At 33.8% G+C, this 20,872-nt stretch overlaps 3 protein-coding genes across 4 annotated transcripts; 1 reads left to right on the top strand and 2 right to left on the bottom strand.

The window, feature by feature from the left end:
• The first annotated feature begins 260 nt into the window (after positions 1-260).
• On the top strand, positions 261-11,043 carry LOC149725119 (protein tyrosine phosphatase type IVA 3-like). Its single transcript, XM_089892602.1, has 9 exons — positions 261-402; positions 599-697; positions 960-1,059; positions 3,666-3,843; positions 4,159-4,328; positions 8,270-8,362; positions 8,703-8,833; positions 9,825-9,899; positions 9,958-11,043. Exons 5-9 carry the CDS (start codon positions 4,224-4,226, stop codon positions 10,070-10,072), a joined length of 519 nt encoding a protein of 172 aa, XP_089748728.1. The 5' UTR covers positions 261-402; positions 599-697; positions 960-1,059; positions 3,666-3,843; positions 4,159-4,223; the 3' UTR covers positions 10,073-11,043.
• LOC149725120 (solute carrier family 22 member 15-like) lies at positions 11,040-15,253 on the bottom strand. The gene is made up of 11 exons (XM_089892594.1): positions 15,043-15,253; positions 14,639-14,746; positions 14,371-14,500; positions 13,944-14,108; positions 13,594-13,723; positions 13,105-13,208; positions 12,926-13,040; positions 12,278-12,418; positions 12,090-12,166; positions 11,651-11,829; positions 11,040-11,592 (listed from the first exon to the last, which is right to left on the bottom strand). The coding sequence occupies exons 1-11, from the start codon at positions 15,127-15,129 to the stop codon at positions 11,368-11,370; spliced, it is 1,461 nt and encodes a 486-aa protein (XP_089748720.1). The 5' UTR covers positions 15,130-15,253; the 3' UTR covers positions 11,040-11,367.
• On the bottom strand, positions 15,170-20,864 carry LOC149725121 (solute carrier family 22 member 15-like). Of its 2 annotated transcripts, XM_089892593.1 has the most exons (13): positions 20,741-20,864; positions 20,274-20,377; positions 19,755-19,871; positions 19,531-19,660; positions 19,180-19,344; positions 18,746-18,875; positions 17,952-18,055; positions 17,763-17,874; positions 17,186-17,326; positions 16,964-17,040; positions 16,403-16,584; positions 15,844-16,065; positions 15,170-15,527 (listed from the first exon to the last, which is right to left on the bottom strand). In XM_089892593.1, the coding sequence occupies exons 2-13, from the start codon at positions 20,358-20,360 to the stop codon at positions 15,486-15,488; spliced, it is 1,509 nt and encodes a 502-aa protein (XP_089748719.1). In that variant the 5' UTR covers positions 20,361-20,377; positions 20,741-20,864; the 3' UTR covers positions 15,170-15,485. The 2 variants fall into 2 exon arrangements, with proteins under 2 accessions (XP_089748719.1, XP_089748718.1); XM_089892592.1 differs by lacking the exon at positions 20,741-20,864 and having other exon boundaries at positions 20,274-20,500.
• Between the last annotated feature and the right edge of the window lie 8 nt (positions 20,865-20,872).

Below are 20,872 nucleotides of genomic sequence, written 5' to 3' on the forward strand. Positions count from 1 at the left end.
TTGGCCGTAGAAACACCCACAGACAGTTTGGTATGATTAAATTTAGCTGTTTATGCGTTATATTTTACGCTTGATTGCTTGTTAGTTCGTCTTTTATTTACTGCTGTTGTTCCCAACAGAATCCACTCGGGCTTTCTTTCAGTGGCGCAATAACCTTTAAACGAGTTCAATACTTTAAAATCTGGAGTCAACAAGCATACGGTGTCAGTTCAACGTAATATAGCCATATGCATTGACAGGGAATAGGCTAACAACATTTTTGGTGTTTTAGACAAAGTCTCTAGGTTTTAAATTTTGTTTAATCTTACTATTTTTGTGAAGTTTTTGGTAAATCAAAAGTTCGTCCTGGCCAGGGATAGAACCAAAGCAAATCAACTACAAATGTTATTCATTCAATCTGAAGTAAGTAGACTGTCAATACAGACGAGGCTAGCTGATAAAATATAAAAATAAGTAAATGTCTTGTTTCACAAAGTATAAAACATGAAAATTTGTTTCATAATTACATGTTTCATGAAACAAATAAAACATGTAATTGTTATTTGTTTCATACTTTTTTTACCGTATTTCCCATTTTTATTCAATTTTTATTTTCCAGTTAAAAGTTTGCAACGATTTTCTCCCAGAGGTTACCTCAAGCTTGTTGGAATTCTTTAGCGCACGCTGTGCAGGACAGCACTCTCCTTGAATTATTTTTGTAAGTTTTACAGCAACATCATCCTTATAACTTTTTGTTGATCAAACCCAAACTAGTCTACAATATGTTACATAACAATCGTTAAATGAAACTAGAAATTTCTGTGTAAGGCGCTTTATAGTAGTTCTTTCGAGACTTCTTTGGAATGTTGTAGTTTTTACACAGTTACAGTTAATGTTGTTTTTCAGTCCAATGTAATACTTTGTAGTGTATTTTGTTTAATTTAATGATATTGTTTAATTATTGGCATCCTATTCTTTAGAATATCTTCAAAAGCCTCCACACAGTCTAAATCAATTCAAACTGGCGAAGGCCATTAAGTCTGTTCAGCCCAACCCAAGCAAGTTTCACCTATGCTATAGGTAGGTTCATATCACCTACGCTATATGTATGTTCATATGATTTATGCTATAGGTATCGTATGTTCATATTACCTATGTCATATACTATAGCTAGGTTCATATCATCTATGTTGTAGCTTAAGGTATGTTCCCTATTAATGTGTTCAGTTACTTCTAGGCATATTGTGTTTGGATACTTTTCATCTATGGTATGTTCACTTTTGTGTTTGGAATTGGATACTTTTACTGTATGCAGTCTATGGTATACCATGTTCACCAGGCCCATTGTGTTTGGATAATTTATTCTTTGATCTATATTATTGTTGGACAGTTTTTTTCCCTGGTAATTTGACAATGAGAACTAGTTAAAAGATGGTGTCTAATAATTAAAGAATAGGCCATGTATATATTACAATATGTTGAAAAAGTTATTAAAAAAAATGTCTAAATTCATTTAAGCTGTGGACAATATATTTCTATGTTGATGAAGTTGGTTTTGTGCAAATATACTGTAATTGGTTTGTTAAAACAACAAAAACAATTTGTGTTATTCTTGTATTGTTGGTTTATTATAATCATGGTTTTACAGCATCAATTATCAATGTACAATGTAAATTTTTTTGATAAAAACCCATAAGTCGAAGTGTTATGATGAAAAGAATAGCAATAGGTGTCTGTATTAGTTTGTATAACAAAGAATAGCGTGGTGTAAACTGTATAACAAAGAACATACATTTCATTTTATTTCTTTAGAAAAAGTATGTTGCTTTATACTTGTTTGTTGCTAATAGGAATTTTTACTCTTGTCTGTAATGCATTTTACTTGTTAGGTGCCATGTAAGGATAACACGGTGTCAAAATTATTATTGTTCTGCTCGTCCTTATAACCAAAGTACACAGTGTCGTGTCTTCAAAAGGTCACTCTTGCCTGACAACAGCAGTTGTATGTGTGTCTAATTATATCTCTCACTGCGTGAGTAAGTAAGCCTACGCGAGACACCGCAGGGATTTACTGCGTTAGGGAAGTTGTTTTTTTACTGTGACGAAAACAATCGATTGGTGTTTTGTATAGCTATATAGCTTAGCACTTGTTGACAGCTAGTTGGTTACAAATTATCAGATGCTGTGCGAGCTGTCATTAGATCTACATTACTTACATGGAAACAGCAGTTAATTTACCATAAGGAGCTCATAAATCTGCTTGTTAAGGTATATTTCTCTTTAGTTCATTGGTTCTTATTTTAGACAATTTAGTGTTTGGCCGCGTTTTAACTTTCCTGCTCTGTATTTGAATGGAAAGTTAGCATTTCTGTTATGTTTTACGCAGTAAGTATACAACTTTTACTCAGGGAAGTTTAAATTTAGTGCAATTCAGGATGACAGGATACTGTGTAAGTTTTCAATGAGAAATATGAGCATACAAACTATATGCCTATGTATTAAAATAACATTTACTTAATTGTTCATTAAAAATAGTCTGTTAACTAGTTAAAATTACTCGCTGTGTCTTTCGTTATAACATTGCTGAATTATAAAAACACAAAACTCACTTTACTATTGGACTGGTTTTGTTAAGTTTTTTTGAAGTACCGAGCTCAGAGCTACTACACCACATTGTAACAACGACTGCGTTTAAAGCACCCTCTACTCTTGCGAGCACTCGTTTGAAACTTGTGAATTAAAAGAGCTAGTTGCCATTGTAATGCTTTGTTGTGTATTTGTGTAACTACAAAGCCTTGGTGTATGTTTTGTTTTGAGATTAGAATAGCAATGCAACGTAATATACATTTAGTTTCTTTTTTCTGTTATGTAGCCCCCATAAAAGACAATTACATTTTGAGGTTTTTGTATCTGTTTAATGCAAACCTTTTTCTTATAATTTATTTTTACAGCCAGTGTGGTAAGAATTTAGAACATTTTAGCAGCACTTGTAATCAGTAATTATATTGGAATAAATAAGCAGTTACAGATGTACAGAGTATGTAATGTAATCAGTAATTACACTAAAACAAATAGGCAGTTAGTTATAGTGCAGTTAGTTATACCATATGTTTCAAATTACATTGGTGGTGTGTGGTGTAGGAATTTCCAATCCTACATAAATTTATTATGCCATGAATTCTGGACCGGAAATATTTACCCATCGTCGTCCCACTTATTCATTCACGTGATCAATGAGTAATATTATTAATTATTATGAGTTTTTTCCTTGTCTATTTAACGTAACCTGTTTAAAATAAGGAAAAGCCTTTTTTAATGAACCTGCTTTTCTTAGGCTTTAATGGTATGTTTTGTGTTTTATTCTAAATTAGTGAAATAAAAAATAAATCAGGCATTTTGTAGTATGTAGTACAACTTAAGCATTACCTAGAACAGTTTCCTATATTATATATGATGTTAGCTTAGGCATTTTAGCATGGTCTCAAACTTTTTAAATGCAGGAAGGCAGGGCCAGTTAGAAACGGATTCCTGTAAAGCGAATCCAATTATTGGTTTTAAAGTGTATGTTTTCTGATTGATATTGGTTTTAAATTTAATTTGTAGTTGCGAAAATTCCAGGGTTGGCTTGCCCACTGTGCCACCCCAGGTTTGGTGCCTATATTCTTAAGTTCTTTCTAATATTTCAGGTGTCCCAATGGGGTGAGGTTTTGCTGCTGTCACCACAGCAGAGGAGGTGTAGAGAAGAGCCCCAACTCTGCACATAGATATCAAACTACCTCTTTCTTTTCCTGCGGAACATCGCAGTTTACTTCATTTGCACTTTCTAGGCATCTATTGATAGATCCAACGTCTCTAGCCATCTCCGTAAGTTATTTAGATCAAAATTATTGTCAAGAGTCAATGACTTTGTTAATTTCAGTCTTGGAAGTAATAATAAGTAACATTTCTGACTACTCAATTTTTCTTTTATTTTTTCATTTTATCATCTTGGTAAGTTTTCTATAATAAAATTACAATATAATAAAATGATAATAAATTTAACTGTTTCATTCTTTATAGTTAAAAAAGGCAACATTTCTAAATAGTAAATACTACTCAGTTTTTCTCTTATTTCCCGTTTTACCTCGAATATTCTCCATAACAACGTAATTACCACTTACACCATTTTTTTTTTATTAGAACATAACACACTTATCTTTGTGTGCTGCTACAAGCTGCTAAAACTGATACATTCTTGTGCAAGTATGGCACGAATGAATAGACCAGCCCCAGTTGAAGTCCGGCACAAGGGAATGAGATTCCTGATCACACACAACCCAACCAACTCCACAATGGAGAAGTTCCTTGAGGTAAATTAACCACTTTAAATTAATTACATTGATATAACAGGGTGGGGAAGATGGGACACTTTTTCATCCCATTTTCTCGTCCCATTTGGTGGTAAACAGAGAACATTTAAAGAATTATAAAACTGTAACCTTATAAGTTTCATAGACCATTGTTAATTGTTTAAAATACGATTAGAATATTTGGATATCATGTGCTAAAGGCGTCATACTCCACCCTACTATAAATATATATAATATTTAAAAACACTCTTAACTCAGTTTTGGGGTATTTACGTTCGTTTTCATAACCTGAACATGTTATAAACAGTTTTAAGATTGATAAACACATAATATTACAACGTATTACTATGTGTTTGGAGTCTAAACTTTAGAGATTCACCTCTGCTTACACATGCCATGTGACGTTTATTTTTATATCATGGCATAGGTTTGTTGTCACAGTGAATCACTGTGTCTCCTGTCTTTCTAACCCTCCTATTCTATTCCTGCTTATAAATAATTCTGATAGAACATTCTGCATAGCATGTGCTGAATCACATGGCACACAAGGTGATATTTAAGTTTTTGTAAACCCTATGGAATTTTTCATGTATTATCTTGGGAGTTACTCCTGTGATGTGACCTATATATGGAACCTATAATGTTAAGTCAGCGGATTGTAAACAGTTACCTGATGCTAAGGTTACTAAGGTATATAAGCCTTAACTAAATAGGAAACCATTGTTAATAATGCATAGGGTGTTCCGATGAATTTATGTCTTGCTCTGACACCTTAATAATTGTGGGGCTAAACCCTTAATGAGTGTTATAGTTATATAAGCCATACTGGTGTCACATTTAATTCTATGAATTGATGTAAAGTTAAAAAGGTTCTGTCTTGTGTTTTAACATGCAAAGTTTTGGCCCTAACGCTCTGAAAGGAAATGCGTTTCAGATGTCAATAAATAAATCTTGCTATTTTTTAAAGTGTCACTTGCCAGCTATGGGTAACATAAAAGTTAAAAAATAATTTAATGAATGAATTTATTATCCTCGCGTGGCGGGCAACGGCAGTCGTTTTTAACAGTGCCTTCTGTTTCATACACCCCATAAATAACATCAGAATTTAATTAGCATGCTTGAGAATAAAAGCATTGTCCATCTTGTTAAACAGCAAGGTTATTGACTATTGTATATGGTTGTAGAAGATTGACAAGGACAAATGTTCATCATCACTTTGGTTTATCTTTGACCTTAACGTCTGTGTAGTTTCAATAGACTTTTATACCACAAGTTCACATTGGTAGTAGCTAGTAGCATACTTGCAAAATATGAAGATGCAAATCAATAAAAGACGGGCAACCGCTGGAGCTTTGTTGCTTTATACTGTTGTCATATCGACGATGCTTTTACTGTCATCTTAGCAAACATAATGACGTAATTGGATAGATTTAATCAACATTATGACGTCACAATAACCACCGCCGACCTCTCTGTCGTTCATTTCTTCGGCGCCTTGTGAAAAGTGGTTGCGCAACCTTTCGATCCAGTTACAACCGGTATCATCCTGTTTACCAAGCTATCGTGTCAATTCTGATTGTGCAACCAGGTTTTTCCCCGCGGTTACATCTGGCTTGGTACCAGCACTACATGCGAGGCAATAGGGACCTAAATACATGTTGCCCGCAAAATGTTTGTGCTTCCCATAAAAGGTTCTTGAAGCTTCAATAACAAAAGCTTCACTGTGTAGATTCAATAAAACAACACATTGCGCCATTATTAACCGAAAGCCAAACTAGTTTCATGTCAAATGACTCAATGTTTGCGCTGTCTGTATCGTATGTTGGTATGTCAACTATGTTTGTTATTCAAGGGCCCTTAAAGTAATTCCCCTGCACCAATGTCGTAATAAAGTTATGTCAATAGTTCCAAAGGGTAGACACTGTCAATTCTAATGGTATATAGCATAGGATTTATTTATATATAATTTCCTGTATGTTATACACACAGTCTAAAGTACGCTGACACACCGTTATGAAACGTCATATTTTAAACTGGCACATCGTTATTAGGTTGCCATTTCACCCAAACAGCAGTTTCTCTAGTTTACATTAGTTTGATTTGCGTAATCAGTTTGTGACGAAATAATCAATATCGTGACGTCGAACACCGTACCAATCACCGGGCCTGCTACAAAACAAGAAATGTTTCGAGAAATAAAAGGCATCAGTTAATGGGGGTGTAGGTTTACTATTGTTTCTGCCATTGTCGTCTTTTATGGTGATTACGTCACGCGTGAAACTATTTATAGAAACACCTGATACGTTTTGTTCTGACGCAATACAGCTCGCGTTGGTGTACTAGGCCCGTCATATACGCCTCCAAAATATGTTTATTGTATTGTACGTAGCAAGTTATTCTCTACAGTCTACACTGTGAATCTATAAACTGCTCAATGGTGGAAGCAATGTCGAATTACATATATAGGTTGCACGTGCAAAACGAGCGATTTAAAATAGCCAGACGTAACCCAGACCGTACTAGGCAGTAACGCGAGTACTTCGGTTCCATTGATCTTTATTGACTTAAAAATTCCGACGCCTATTCTACTTAACACAAACAAAGACCCAACGTGTACGAGGTCCATAGTGCAGAATTTGAAAACCTTTAAGCTAAATCATGGACTAGTTAATCAAGATTTAACAAAGTAACTTACTTAACAGTTTTGTGCCACTAATTCCTAGTAATCTGGCGTTAGTGGTATTACCCAATACCCAGTAATACTACAAAGGTTTTGCAACTCAGCATTCATGCCCATATCCTGATAAAGTAACCGCTTTGTCAGATAGTTTCTGTATTACTGTATACTTTACTTCCCTGTAAATCTATGTAATAGAACAACTGGTCACACCCACTTTTACAATTAGTGTGTTGCGTGTGTACAAGGTACAAGTTGAATTTGTAGTTGTATAGTACTGTGGGGTAAGATGGGGCACCTTCGGCACTTAATATTCAAATAGCCTAATCGTGTTTTAAGCGAATAAAAACACTATATTTGAGTTGTGAGGATATGATTTTATAATTCTTTGAAGGCTCTTTGTTTACTACCAAATGGGTTGAGAAAATAGAATGAAAAGGTGTCTAATCTTTTCCCACCCTACTATATTACAGTTCGTTTGACCAGAAAATAATCTCTAGGGCCTAGGCTAAACATAGGCTTGGCAATATATGTTCATTGCCCAAAACATGGTTGCCTATCCTGTATACTGTACTACAGGCTCTAATGCAATTAGATGTATTATATAGAACCCTTCTCTTTACTCATACCATCAGTTAGGGATGCACATTACAGAATTTCGAATCTATGAGATTCGAATCCTTTTGTATTCGAATCTAATTACGGGATTCGGTATTCTGTTTAATGACGTCATCACACGTCATCTCATACACTATATTAACAATTTTTGAAATTCAATAATTAAAAAAAAAGTATTTTTGTGTTTGTGGGACTTTCGAGAGTAAACGTTTTACAACGTCTTTTCATAGCCTGTTATACGTTTCATGTTGCAAAAACTACCCAATAGTACAATTTTTGATAATTTTACAGCTCATGATCCAACAAGGCTGCTATGAAAGAGTCAATAAACTGACTTATGTGGGTAAAATTATTTTTTCCTATAAATACAAAAAGATTCGAAATTCTAGATTCGGAATTCTAGATTCGAAATAAAGTATTCTAGGATATCCTAGAATACCTAATTATTCTGTAATGTGCATCCCTACCATCAGTGCATTTTTGTAGTAAGGAGATTTGTAGTGCTGTTGTGGGCCCTAAGGGTGTTATTTTATAACATGAATAATGTAATTGTTAGGTAAGAATTAAAATGCAATAATATGTAGGGGTCGTTTAATTTAACCCATATAAAGATGCGTTTTATTAAAGTCCTTATATATTGATTTAGATACTCAATCAGTATGAAGCTGACACTGTTGTCCGTGTATGTGAATCTACATACGATAAAGAACAACTCACAGCCAAAGGCATTCAAGTTATGGTGGGTATATATGTTCTATTTAACTTTTTGGTTGGGTATATATGTTCTATTTAACTTTTTAACTTTTAAAACAATAAAGGGCTTAATCTTTTTAGTATGGGTGATGTCTTATATTGTGGGTGTAATTTTCGGGGAAATGAAACGTGGGTGACATCATATGTTTATACAAACAAGCAGAGCCGAAGTATATTACATTCACCATATTAATCAATAAGGTTTCCCTATGTTTGACAACTATGAGTGTAACTGTATTTTAACAATGTCTTATGTCAGCCCAGATTTGTTTTTTATCTATTCATTTGTTTCTATATAAAGTTTTTTATTTTATTTTTTATCATAGGACTGGGCATTTGATGATGGTGCGGCCCCACCTAAAGATGTTGTTGAAGACTGGCTCAAACTTCTTAAAGCTCATTTGAAGAGAAGCCCACAGACCTGTATCGCAGTTCACTGTGTTGCTGGGCTAGGAAGGTAGTTTGCTGTTATATTGAAGATATATAAAGTTATATAGTAAATATAACCGCAAAAGAAGTAGAATAGACTTATATTTTATTCAATGTGGGTGACAGGGTTAGGTCCTGCAGTGTGAAATGTCCTGGGACCTGAAATTTAGGCTAGAGTTGTCCATTTTCCCAAATACACTTAGATAGCTCACTTAGAATAAAATATACCTTTCGTTCACGCCTAAAGTTGATACTCTACCTTGATAGTGATAAATTATAGGTTTAAGTATTCTTGGGTAAGACACTGAGACATTGCTCCAACTCAGTAGTCACTAAATGGGTTGTAACACCCTGCATATCAAATAATTGGTCAACTCCGGCCTAAATCTCAGGTCCCATGGCATGCCACATTTTAAGACCTCACCCATATAGAATAAAATAGTATACACCTATAGAATAAAATTTGATTTTTAGTGTTTCAAATACAATCTGGAAAACTTTGGATTTATTTTGTTTTTTAAATTTACTACAAGAGCTCTTATATTACTCTGAATATTAAAATCTCATATATATTGATTCCACATAATGCTTAGCAGCTACCTAACTGTGTTATATGAACCTTACATTGTTAGTTATTGATTCTTCAATCTTGTGAATTTATTTTATTGATTGGTTGCGTATGGCTGTATTGATTGCGAAATAGTATTAAGATCTTCAATCCTACCCAAGGAGCATGTCTGACACATTAATCTCTTTCTAATCTCTAACATACAGTATGGCTTAGGTCAACTGTGTATCTTAGAAAGTGTAGGTTAAGTGTGTGTTAGATTTAACTATGCAATTTTGCATTGGAACTGCAAAAAAGTATTAGAGAATTTTAAAGTTCGTTTTTTCTTTAAATATTTCATAATTTCGGTTTTTTACTTAAACTTAATCAGAAAGTTAGTGTTTTATCTGACAATTCCACTTAAAAGTAAATGCCTTTTTATTTAGCTTAAACATATACCTTGTTTTAACAGGGCCCCTGTATTGGTTGCATTAGCTCTTATGGAAAGCGGAATGAAATATGAAGACGCTGTGGAATTTATAAGACAGTAAGCTTTCATACCAGAAACATAAAATTTTGCTGACATTTTATTTCCTTTAAACCAGGAAAAGAAGGGGAGCCATCAACAGCAAACAACTCCAGTACTTGGAAAAATACAGACCTAAATATTGTCTCCGCATGCGAGAAAATGGGAAACCTGCTGGATGTTCCATCCAGTAAACCATCACACCTCTTAAAAAGACTTCTGCCGCTCAAATGCGGTTCTTACTTTTTGTTGTTTGTTTCTTCTGCACCTCTCTCTGCTGGTGTGGCTCGAACGATTTATTTCCAACTCATGTTAGTATTTAAAGAGTTTTCGAACAGTTTTGAAGCCTCGATGACCCCATGATTCAACTCAAGATGACGCCGACTTCTTCTTATAACTGGTACCAACCATAGGCACCAAACTTTTTAAAATGCAGGGGATGCAGAATAGTTAGACACATGTTTTACATAACAAACCATCTTTTTGGTTGTAAAGTTTCCTGATTAGTGTGTTTTAAAAAAGTTTCGGGGTATTACTTCCCCTTGCCACCCCAGGTTTGGTGCCTATGGTACCAATTATCCTTCAAACTCAACCTCTTGACCTGGTGTTGGCGGTACCAATCTTATCAATGCAAAAAAGTAAATCACAAAATCAGCCTAGCTTCCCATGGAATATGTAGAATTGTTAATGAAGTTGTCATTTGATCTTCCATAGATTTTGTTCATTTTACTGAGATGTTGTTTCATGAACAAAATATGTGAGCTTATTCACATGCCTTACCACTTCATGTAGTGGCAATGTTTCATGGAATGTTCATTGCTTTATTATGTTGGACAACTAACCTTGTATAATGTAATGTTTATTGTTGTGAATTGATCCCAGTTAGAGGTGGATCATACCGGTAATGAGTTCAAGTGGAAAATCAATTATTGCTGGAATGTACGAGTGCTTAAGCTTAAGTTCTGATTGTTGCAACCTGTACAGTTCTCTCCTTCCTAATTTAGGCAATTTATGTTGGATGTCCTTGCATTTTGCTTTGTTTTTATTTTGCTTAACAACGCAGAGAAGGGTGGCCACTGATGATATCATTGCTTACTTTGCACCACTCTGCTGCCTCTAAGTGTCCACACTGCTACAAGATAATTAAAATAAAACCTGAAGTCGATTCAGTTTAAACTTTATTCTGATTAGAAAGAACTGCAGTAGGTCAAGATATGGCACCTTCTGAATGGCAAGTTTGCATATAGAGCAGCAGGTCAAGATATGGCACCTCTTGAATGGCAAGTTTGATAGAGCATAGAGCTTTTTGACGTAGGTAACATTACTGCAAGTGATAGAAGTATAAAACGAGACCTTGCTTGAGGCTTCATGGAACTTAATCCTTTAAAAAACTACCTAAAAATGAACCAAAAGTTGCTTTGATGTAGTTTAATGTTTGCATGGCAAGATAATGATCAAAATAACACAGGTAAGCTGTACCGAAAAAAAATTATAACTGGGATAATGGACGTCTGGCTGAAATTCTTTCATGTACCTGATTTTCCATACTAAGCGGTCTGTACATCCGTGTTGCTTCTGCTTCCGGTTTATTTAAATCTTCAAATGTATTTGGAGGTTTTCTTCCAAGTGTTTCCGGCAGTTTAATTGCTAATAAACCTCCGGTTAAACTTGCAACACCAAACATTAAGTACCCAAGAAATGGATTAACGTCAATCTGAAACCAAATTGTCTGTGTCAAAACAGCATATGGTATAATAATGTTAAAAACTTACCAAAGATTTTGTGAGAGACGCAAGTATGCTTCCGAATCTAGCTGTCATAGATGAAGTACCTAGCGCCACGTTTCGTACGATAGTTGGAAAAACTTCAGGAGTAAAAACATACAAAGTGTTGAAACTTGCTGCTATTGCCATTTTTCCAAGCAAACCAAGTAATAAAGTTGATTGTTTATCTGAAAGTAGTAAAAAATGTGCGTGTATTGTTTACAAAAGCGAACAAAAAGTTATAAATAAATAAATGTAACTGTTTTACTACTCTTGTTGCATGACACTGGTTATTTACACTGAAGAATGAGTGTAACAACAGTTGTTACAACATGGGTGTTCATACATCTCGTGCCAGATTACGAGTTACCAAGTATGTTACTTTGTGGGTGATTATTTTTTAGCCGGATTTTTTCTTTTTAAATTTATGTTTAAAATTAAAATGTACCTGATATTTGCATTATTCCAAAACAAGCAAGTGCACTAAGCAACATAAAACCAACAAAAGTTCTTCTTCTACCAAACCTAAAGAACAAGATGATCAATTATTTGTAATATATTACAACTATAACAGGTATGTTTGTACTTTATAGCAGTAAAACACATTTTCATTCCAGTTTTTTGTTTCAGACTTACATTCGTCTTTCCATCATAAGAGTACATATGAAAGTGGATGGAATCTCAATGGCACCGGACAAGCTTGTACTGATATAAATGTTTGTACCGATACTACCAGCAGCTATAGTCAATGCATAGTAAACAAATGAGTTCACAAACCTAAAAGAACAACAAAACAGAGCAGTATTGATTATCAGTGTTTTCACTGTACAATATCTATGAACATTCATTCCAATTAGCTTATTTGGTTAGAAAAATTTAGGCTCTACATGTGACAAAAATTTTATTTATTTCTGGGGAACACTGTTTTCTATTCTATGTGGATGACGTTCTGCAGTGTAGCTCGCTATGATTTTGGGAATTTTGGCCAAAAATCAGATTAATTTTGGGAATGCGGACTGTGACAGATTTTATATCTTTACAAAAATACAGGTAGGCTACCGGTAAGTACATATTACATAAATTTTATTTATTGATTTCATTCTGTAAGTGAGGTCCTGGAGTATGGCATGCAATGAGTTCAGGGATTTGGCCAAAAATGCAGTTAAGAATATCAGAATTAAAACAAAGAAGAGAAATAAATAATCGGCAACATGAATATGTTAGTAAGACTGCAACAAAGTTTATTTGTTTACAAAAATACAGCAGTAAATAACCAACACTTACCAAACATACAGCATAATCAAAGTAAGTTTTGCTGTAGTTTTGTTTCTCAGTAAATCTAAGGCAGAATATGTTTGAGTTTTAATCTTTGTAACCGCACTCTTCTGAAGGTGAACAACTAAAATGTAAAAGAAAATTTAGCTTTAATTGGTATTGTTTTATAATGGGCGAAAGTGATATACCTGGATTACTGTACCCATTCTTATTACCAATGAAAACCAAAACATCTTCAGCTTCTCTGATTCTACCTTGAGAATATAACCAACGTGGAGACTCTGGAATAGTCCTGAGAAGAACATTGATTAGATATGGTGCATGGTAATCTTTTCTGAAGTTTATGGCGATGTAGCACAGTTGGTTAGCGCGCCTGCCTCTAACCTAGAGGTAGACTAATGGTTCAAGGCTCTTCGCTGCTACCATTGTTGTGGGTGTATGTGCCCTTAGACAAAACACTTAACGGCAATTGCTCTAACCCAGTGGTCACTGATGAGTCGTTCAAAATTTTCATCCACAAAGAGAGAAAAAATTCAAAAAAATAATCATCTACAAAGTTACATACACGGCAACTCGGAAGCTGGAGGTGCATGAAACAAAAACACTTATGTTTAACAACTGTCGTTTTCCAGCTACGCGAGAATGAAGTAAGTTACAGTCTTTCATTCAAAACTTACCATAAATATAACAGAGGTATAAGCTGTACTATTGTCATGGTTAAAGTGAGGTCTCTCCACGATGGAATGTAGAAAGCAACAAGAGATAAAAGTCCAATTCCAAGAGCGAATAAAGTATTACTGTATGATCCTAAAATCAAATGTATTGTTTATTAGTAAAACAACAAAATGAAAGTCTCATAGTTGGCACGCCTGCCTCTAGCCCAGAGATTGTGGATTTGAGCCTCAGCAATGCTACCATTGTAGATGTATGTTTTTTGGAAAGAGTAATTTCTCCATTAAAACAAATATAAAAGACCTATTTTTATAATTGCATCGAAATAGTTCTGAAAATGCAATGATAAACTTACCAGTGATAGCCCACCAAGACTTTCCAACTATTTCTTGCATATAAACGAACAACACCAATGAAGCTCCACCCTGAAGACCACCAGTGAAAAATCGAGCAACTGCAAAACTTTGCCAACTTTCAGCATAAGCTGTTGCCAGACATGAGAAAAACAAAAGGTGGAAACCTGGAAAAAAAATTCATTATGGGATGTTAAAATTATATAGTTAGGTTGCTCAAATATTTAAAGTTTTATAGCAAGCGGAAGTTTATAATGTGGCACCTGTATAAGGAAGGACTTTATTTTTTCTCGTTACTAACGAAGATCAAAAGTTTTCAAAGGTGAAAAAATGAGAAGTAACGTAATGGTAAAATGACAGTTGTTATAACATGCTTATGAATAAAACAAAAGTTCTAAACTTCTTTGACAAAAGGCATGGATACTACACCTGTTAGTAAAGTCTTTCTTCTTCCAAATTTATCTGATAATTGCCCAAAAAGGACAACACCAATAAGATTTCCCGAGAAGAACAGAGATTGAATGAGATCGCTTATCCATTGTTTATCTTCTAAGCCCCACTGGAAAAATTTATCAAATAACATGAAAACACAGTCGTTAAAAAAAATTGGCACAATGTTTTAAAATACTTCATATGAAAGGTGCCATTTTGTTGTTAGGTTACTATTCACAAAACTATCATTACTTGATATGGTTACCTCTGTTAGTATTGAACAATCTTCTGTAACACGTGGATTAACTAAAGAATAATCCGAAGGTTTTCCACCAACAAATACGACAAGAAGCACATGAGAAGTAAGAGATAACTGGAATTGAACATATTTTATTATGGTTGGAATTTGAGTTGGAAATATCTTTAAATGTTTGGTAGACAAGTTTCACAACGTACAGTCTCATTTTTTTGAAATATTAAATGACATTCATTTAGGCTTGCCTGGCAATGACAGTTTTTAACTTAAGTGATCTGTTTCATACACCCTATGCCCGCGCACAAGTTTTAGAGAGATACACACTCCATGCTTATAAGTTTATAAGTTACAGATAATAGATTTACAGACATTTCAGTTTTTACTATGCAGCAAGCAATGTATATGCTACTAACCAAATATACAGATAGGAAGAGGTATGTAACTAGCTGGTATCTTCCAAACGAACCAACTACTTTTGACAAACAGTCATCTACATCCATAATATACGCAATATAATCAACTTTTGCCTAACATAGTCAGTCTGTTAAGAAATCCGCATTGTCAGTTTAAAGTACATTGCACATAAAAAAAGGTTATAATTAGTACGTACACCATTTGTGTATTAGAGATATTTCAACAGTTTTTTATAATGTAGCAAATATATATAATACATAAGGCAGTTTTGTGCTTCCAAAAATATAGTTTAAATAAAGAAATACTTAAAATGGACAATAAAAATATTCACTGTATGGTTAATAGCTATGATTTAAAAGTAAGAGAAAAAATTAAATTTTAGGCACATAAAATAAGTTGTACCACTATGGTGCAAATCATTAATCAACAAAATGTTAAAAATTTAAAATATGTCATCTTCATCTGAGGCTAGCAGTAGTTCCGCCTGTAAATAAAAGCATCAGTTTACTTTTCCACAACTAATACCAACTAGTCTTGTGCTTTGGCTTCGTGGTTGGGCAATTGTACTGCAATCAAATGAAAAGATACCAGGTCCAATGCACAAAACATATGTATTTTTGAAAGACATGTAACAGACATTGCTCTAACCCAGTGGCCACTAATAAAGAGTTTTAAGCCAGAGTTGTTGGTAAAATAGAACAACTCTGGCCTGTATCTCAGGTCTCAGGCATGCTATGCTGCAGGACCTCACCGATATAGATCAGAATGGAACATCAACATGTAAATATATAAAGTCTTACGTGTTCAAGATTGTTTTCCTTTTTTCTGAGGTTAGACATCACCATCCTTGGAACAGTATGTGTAATTCTCGCTGAGTTATTCTTCTTTATTTGAGAATCAAGGTCTGCGAATGAATCGGGAGGTTTTATTCCCAGTGTTTCCGGCAGGAAAAACGAAAGTAGTCCAGAAGTGATGCCAGTGATAGCAAACAGAAGATATGCCACTAAAGGATTGATTGCAACCTGTATTAAACAACTTAGGTTTAATTGATTTTCTGGAAAAAAAGGTCATAATTTTTTATATAATTTTAAACGACATTGTTAAACACTGGTGTTTTGTTTTATATAATTGTGTCAGCCCATGAGTTAAGTATGTTACTTTGTGGGTGTTATTATTCTTTGGAGGGTTTAAAAAAAAACAAACTTTGTTTTCCGCTTTACAGCAAGACTTTGTTATTTCTTAAAAATTATTGCGCCTTGAAATAATAGGAACGAAATAACATAATTTATAAATTTATTACTCGATTTTTACCAATTACTCTTGTTATCCATATATTATTAAATATTTATTTCAACGTACCAGCGTCTTCATTTGTGCTGATAATATCCCCCCAACCCTTGCACACATGGACTGTGAACCAAGTGCAGCATTACGTACAACAGTTGGGAAAAGCTCGGGAGAATAAATGTAGATTATATTGAATGCGGTAGCTATCAACATTTTACCACTAAGCCCTACTCCCATTTTAAGCGTGTTTTTCTCTGCAAAATGTTAAAAAAGACATAAAATATGTTAGATTGTCTTTAAATTCACTACAGTTTAAAATATATTATATTAGAATAGCAGAAAAATAGAATAGATAAAAATAGGCGAGTTTTTCTCTGCATAATTTTAAATAAGACATGAAAAAATATATTAGAATGTCTTTAAATCCGCTACAGTCTAAAATATATTAAAATAAAACAGCGGAAAATAGTATAGACAGAAAAAAAATAGGATGAAAAATAAAGTTACAATAGCGTATTTACCTTTGTAAAACATTACTATAAAACTAAACATTAGAAAAGCAAAAAAATAAATATATGAAAGTACAATAGAAGAAAAAATAGAAAATCTATACAGCTGCTATAGTTCATTTACCTTTATAAAACATCAATATAAAACAACAGACTCCAGCTGTCAGTAAGGCAACAACCAACCCTCTTTTTCTGCCACACCTAAGATATATAAATATTCAATACATATGTGTATTATCTATAGCATCTCAGTTAGTCAATATAAGACCTATACATCAATCTTTTACTGTTATATTCAATTATACAATGAATCACAATTGTCTATAATAAAAAAACAAGGACCAACCATTTCCTGTCTAGGATATATGCAGTAAACATCATCGTAGGCAGTTCCACCACCCCAGATAGTAATTCATTCATGTAAGGATTGCTTCCTATATCACCAGCTGCTAATGTTAGACCATAGTACACAAAACTGCATACAAACCTGAAATATAATGATAATTAGACACCTAAATGCATCAAACACATTTTCTGTCCAATTTTAATACAAAATAATATTTTTAAACCGAAACGTTTGAGAACAAAATCATAATATACATCTAAGCTAAGGTATAAGCTGTCAGTTTTGTAATAAAATAAAGAGCTGTTTTTGGCACAAAGATATCTAAATAAAGCTATTGAAACAACATCAACCTGATACATGCCAAGCAAAAATTGTGTTTGAAATATTCCAACATCCTACACTACATGCTTGAGTTATTGATTTAAGTAACGATTCTAACGAATGTAACTTATTTATCCTCACGTGGGGGGCAACGACAGTCTATATAATACAAACGGTCTGTTACACTGTGTTGTACACATGCTTGCTTTTGAGTTTTCGTATATGAATAACCTATATATTGAAAAATAATTCTTACCAAATGTAACCCATGATCAGCAAACGTTTTAAAGTAGTTCTATTCTTGAACAGGTCAATCACTGTGAATGAACTTTTCTTATGTTCACTTGGTTTCTTCACAAGACTGAGTACTAACAACAAAAAACAATTTTTTGTTTTTATATATACGTAGAAATTGTCAAAAAACTACAAAAATAGAAAATAATACCTGGATGGTTAACTCCATTCCTTTTTGCTATTTTTATGAGAACACTTTCTGCTTCTGCCAGTTTACCTTGAGAATACAACCAGCGTGGGGATTCTGGCAAAAACCTGGTAAAGCCATGATTATGTTACACAGGTGTTAATGTTGTCACTATTATCTTATAACCTAACAGCCATATTTCTTGATAATGGGCCAACTCAGGCATAATTCTTAAGTTTTATGCAATGGCATGCTCTGCTGCAGGACCTCACCCATTTAGAATAAAAATGTGTGTATATAATGCTGGGGTAATGGACCAACCCTGGTCTAAATCTTAGGTCTTATGATGTGCTCTGCTGCAGGACCTCACCCATTTAGAATAAAAATGTGTGTATATAATGCTGGGGTAATGGACCAACTCTGGTCTAAATCTCAGGTCTTATGATGCGCCCTGCTGCAGGACCTCACCCGTATAGAATAGACTGTGCATATATAAAGTTGGGTTATGAACCAACTTTGGCCTATATCTCTATTTACCTCACATGCTATGCTGTAAAACCTCACTCAAGTAGCATAGAATAGCAGTTATATTTAACAGAGCTGTTGTGTAGTGACTTACAAGCATTTTTCTATATGGGTGAGGCTATACAGTGAAACTTGCTAGAGGATCTGAGATGCAGCCCCGAGTCGGCCTATTAGCCCAAAAGTTAAAAGAATATAATAATAAGGGCCTAGGGGTCATTTTTAAATTTATAATTATTTATATGTCTCTTATAGCCAATACATGTAGTGTATATATATGTTATACATCAACTTACCACAGTGATATTAAAGGCACAACCTGCGGTATAACAAGTATTTGTATCATAGTTCTCCAAGGTGGAACAGCATAAGCAATTCCTACCATCACGACTATGCCAAGTGCAAATAAGCCATTTAACAGGGAACCTACAACACATAGTCAGGTTATAACATGTAACACATATGCTAAGTTAATGAATAAATAAAATTTATTTTGTCTTTTCAGTCACCATAATGTAGAACGAAACAGTTTACAAATGCGAAAAGACGGGTAGTAACGGTAAAACAACAGTTGTTAAAACACGCTAACTGATAAAAAAGAAATAATGTTTTAGATAAAATGCGTGACCGTTACACCATACAGACAATACAATGTAAATTTATTAAGTAAACAACACAAAAGGACACAACCTGTACAATGGGGGGTTACATTGCTTTCTATACAACCTACCTGTAACTGCCCACCATTTTCTTCCAACGATTTCTTGCAAATAAACAAACAAAACCAATGTCACTCCACCTCCCAAAAAACCATTCGCGGTACGAAAGAATGCAAACATTTGCCAACTGGTTGAAAAAGATGTCCCCAAGCATATTGGAAACAACAAGTGGAATCCTGCACACAAATAAAACAGAATCAAACCCTTCTACAGCAAAGCAGCAATGGTTATACTGAAGCACCAAAAACTTCAAGTGAATGAAGGTAACTTCTTTATCATCACCCAGCAGGACAAGATGCTTCCCCATACAAATACAATTAAACAATACATCATTTATTTTGATTTTTTTGTGAATTTTTTACCAACAAGCATTGTTTTCTTTCTTCCATATCTATCTGAAGCTTGTCCGAACATAGTAACTCCGAACAGAAACCCAGTGAAGTATAGCGCTTGGATAAAATCGCTCAACCATGCTTCATTTTCTAAATTCCACTGAAGAAATGCCATAATAAAAACAAAAATTACCATTTCCAACAGAAACACAACAAATGCACCAGTTCTATTTACATCCAAGATATTTTCTTACCTCAATTACAATGGAACTATCATTTTTTACTCGTGGATTAACTTTTTGAAATTCTTTAATATCTTTTGGACTTGAGTCGACAAAATATGCAATCAGATTAAATGGGGCGAGGAACAGCTAGAAACAAAATGTAATTATTTAAAACAAACATCGTTGAAGAAACTAACATAATAACAAACAGTGAAGAACTGGTGCTCAAGTCCAACTCATCCTTACTGTAATGGTTGGATTTGATTTTTATCTGTTACGTTTTCGTAGCACCATATTTTACTGTATTTTTTTACACAAGAATTGTTTAACTCTATGAGCACCAGATCAGGATCAGATTCGTGTACCTTATAACAAGTTAAAATACCAAACACTTACAATAAACATTGTTGTAACAAAAAAGATCTAATATCAAATAATCATAGCAGTTTTAAAATTAATTTGAGGACAATTACAGAATATTTAATAGAACAACAGCACAAAAATATTACATATCCTGATATCCATTATAGCTACAGCCTACATAATTACCCCATAGATCGACATCAGTGAATAAATAATGATCTGAAATCGACCGAATGTCCCAACCACCTTTGTGTATGCATCGTCAATATCCATGCGTTCATATATTGAACCTGAATTAAAATACTAGACTGCTAACACCCAACTTTAAACATAAATGACTATCTTTAGTCTTCAGTGATAAGAAAAATATAAAAATCATAGCTTTTCCCAATATGTAGACTACAGTTACTGCCTTAGATTTGGATTTGTAAATTAGAACACCTTATAAACAGTAAGAAGAATTTTAAAAAGTGGTTATAAGCTGCAAAAACCGGTTGGGCAGAAAAATAAACATATAGAAATGGTGAAACCAGAGTATACTAAACTAGTATACTCTGGTGAAACAGTCTGTTTATATTTCCGCTTTATAACAATTGCTACGTGTTCACTCGTTAAAGGGAATTCCCCTACGTATCGTATTGACATATTCTCACCTCAAGAATTTGTGTCTGTGTGTACAGTGTCCAAGTTTAACTTAAATATCTGTCTAATATAGGTTTTCTAAACTGTTTCAGAGTGTTATACTATGCATGTGTCTATAATCTACAAGCAGTCCAGTTAAAACA

The sequence above is a fragment of the Ciona robusta genome, chromosome 14, assembly GCF_009617815.1.
Source record: "Ciona robusta chromosome 14, ASM961781v2".
In the NCBI taxonomy this organism is placed as follows: Eukaryota; Metazoa; Chordata; class Ascidiacea; order Phlebobranchia; family Cionidae; genus Ciona; species Ciona robusta.

Coding starts and splice junctions, on each gene's coding strand:
- LOC149725119 (XM_089892602.1), top strand. CDS start 4,224: ATGGCACGAATGAATAGACCAGCCCCAGTTGAAGTCCGGCACAAGGGA. Junction 4,329..8,269: donor CAATGGAGAAGTTCCTTGAG/GTAAATTAACCA, acceptor ATATTGATTTAG/ATACTCAATCAGTATGAAGC. Junction 8,363..8,702: donor CCAAAGGCATTCAAGTTATG/GTGGGTATATAT, acceptor TTTTTATCATAG/GACTGGGCATTTGATGATGG.
- LOC149725121 (XM_089892593.1), bottom strand. CDS start 20,360: ATGGATATTGACGATGCATACACAAAGGTGGTTGGGACATTCGGTCGA. Junction 18,876..19,179: donor AAAATGGTGGGCAGTTACAG/GTAGGTTGTATA, acceptor TATGTGTTGTAG/GTTCCCTGTTAAATGGCTTA. Junction 17,875..17,951: donor GAATGGAGTTAACCATCCAG/GTATTATTTTCT, acceptor TTTTGTTGTTAG/TACTCAGTCTTGTGAAGAAA.
- LOC149725120 (XM_089892594.1), bottom strand. CDS start 15,129: ATGGATGTAGATGACTGTTTGTCAAAAGTAGTTGGTTCGTTTGGAAGA. Junction 13,724..13,943: donor GTCTTGGTGGGCTATCACTG/GTAAGTTTATCA, acceptor ATTTGATTTTAG/GATCATACAGTAATACTTTA. Junction 12,419..12,925: donor TTGATTATGCTGTATGTTTG/GTAAGTGTTGGT, acceptor TTGTTCTTTTAG/GTTTGTGAACTCATTTGTTT.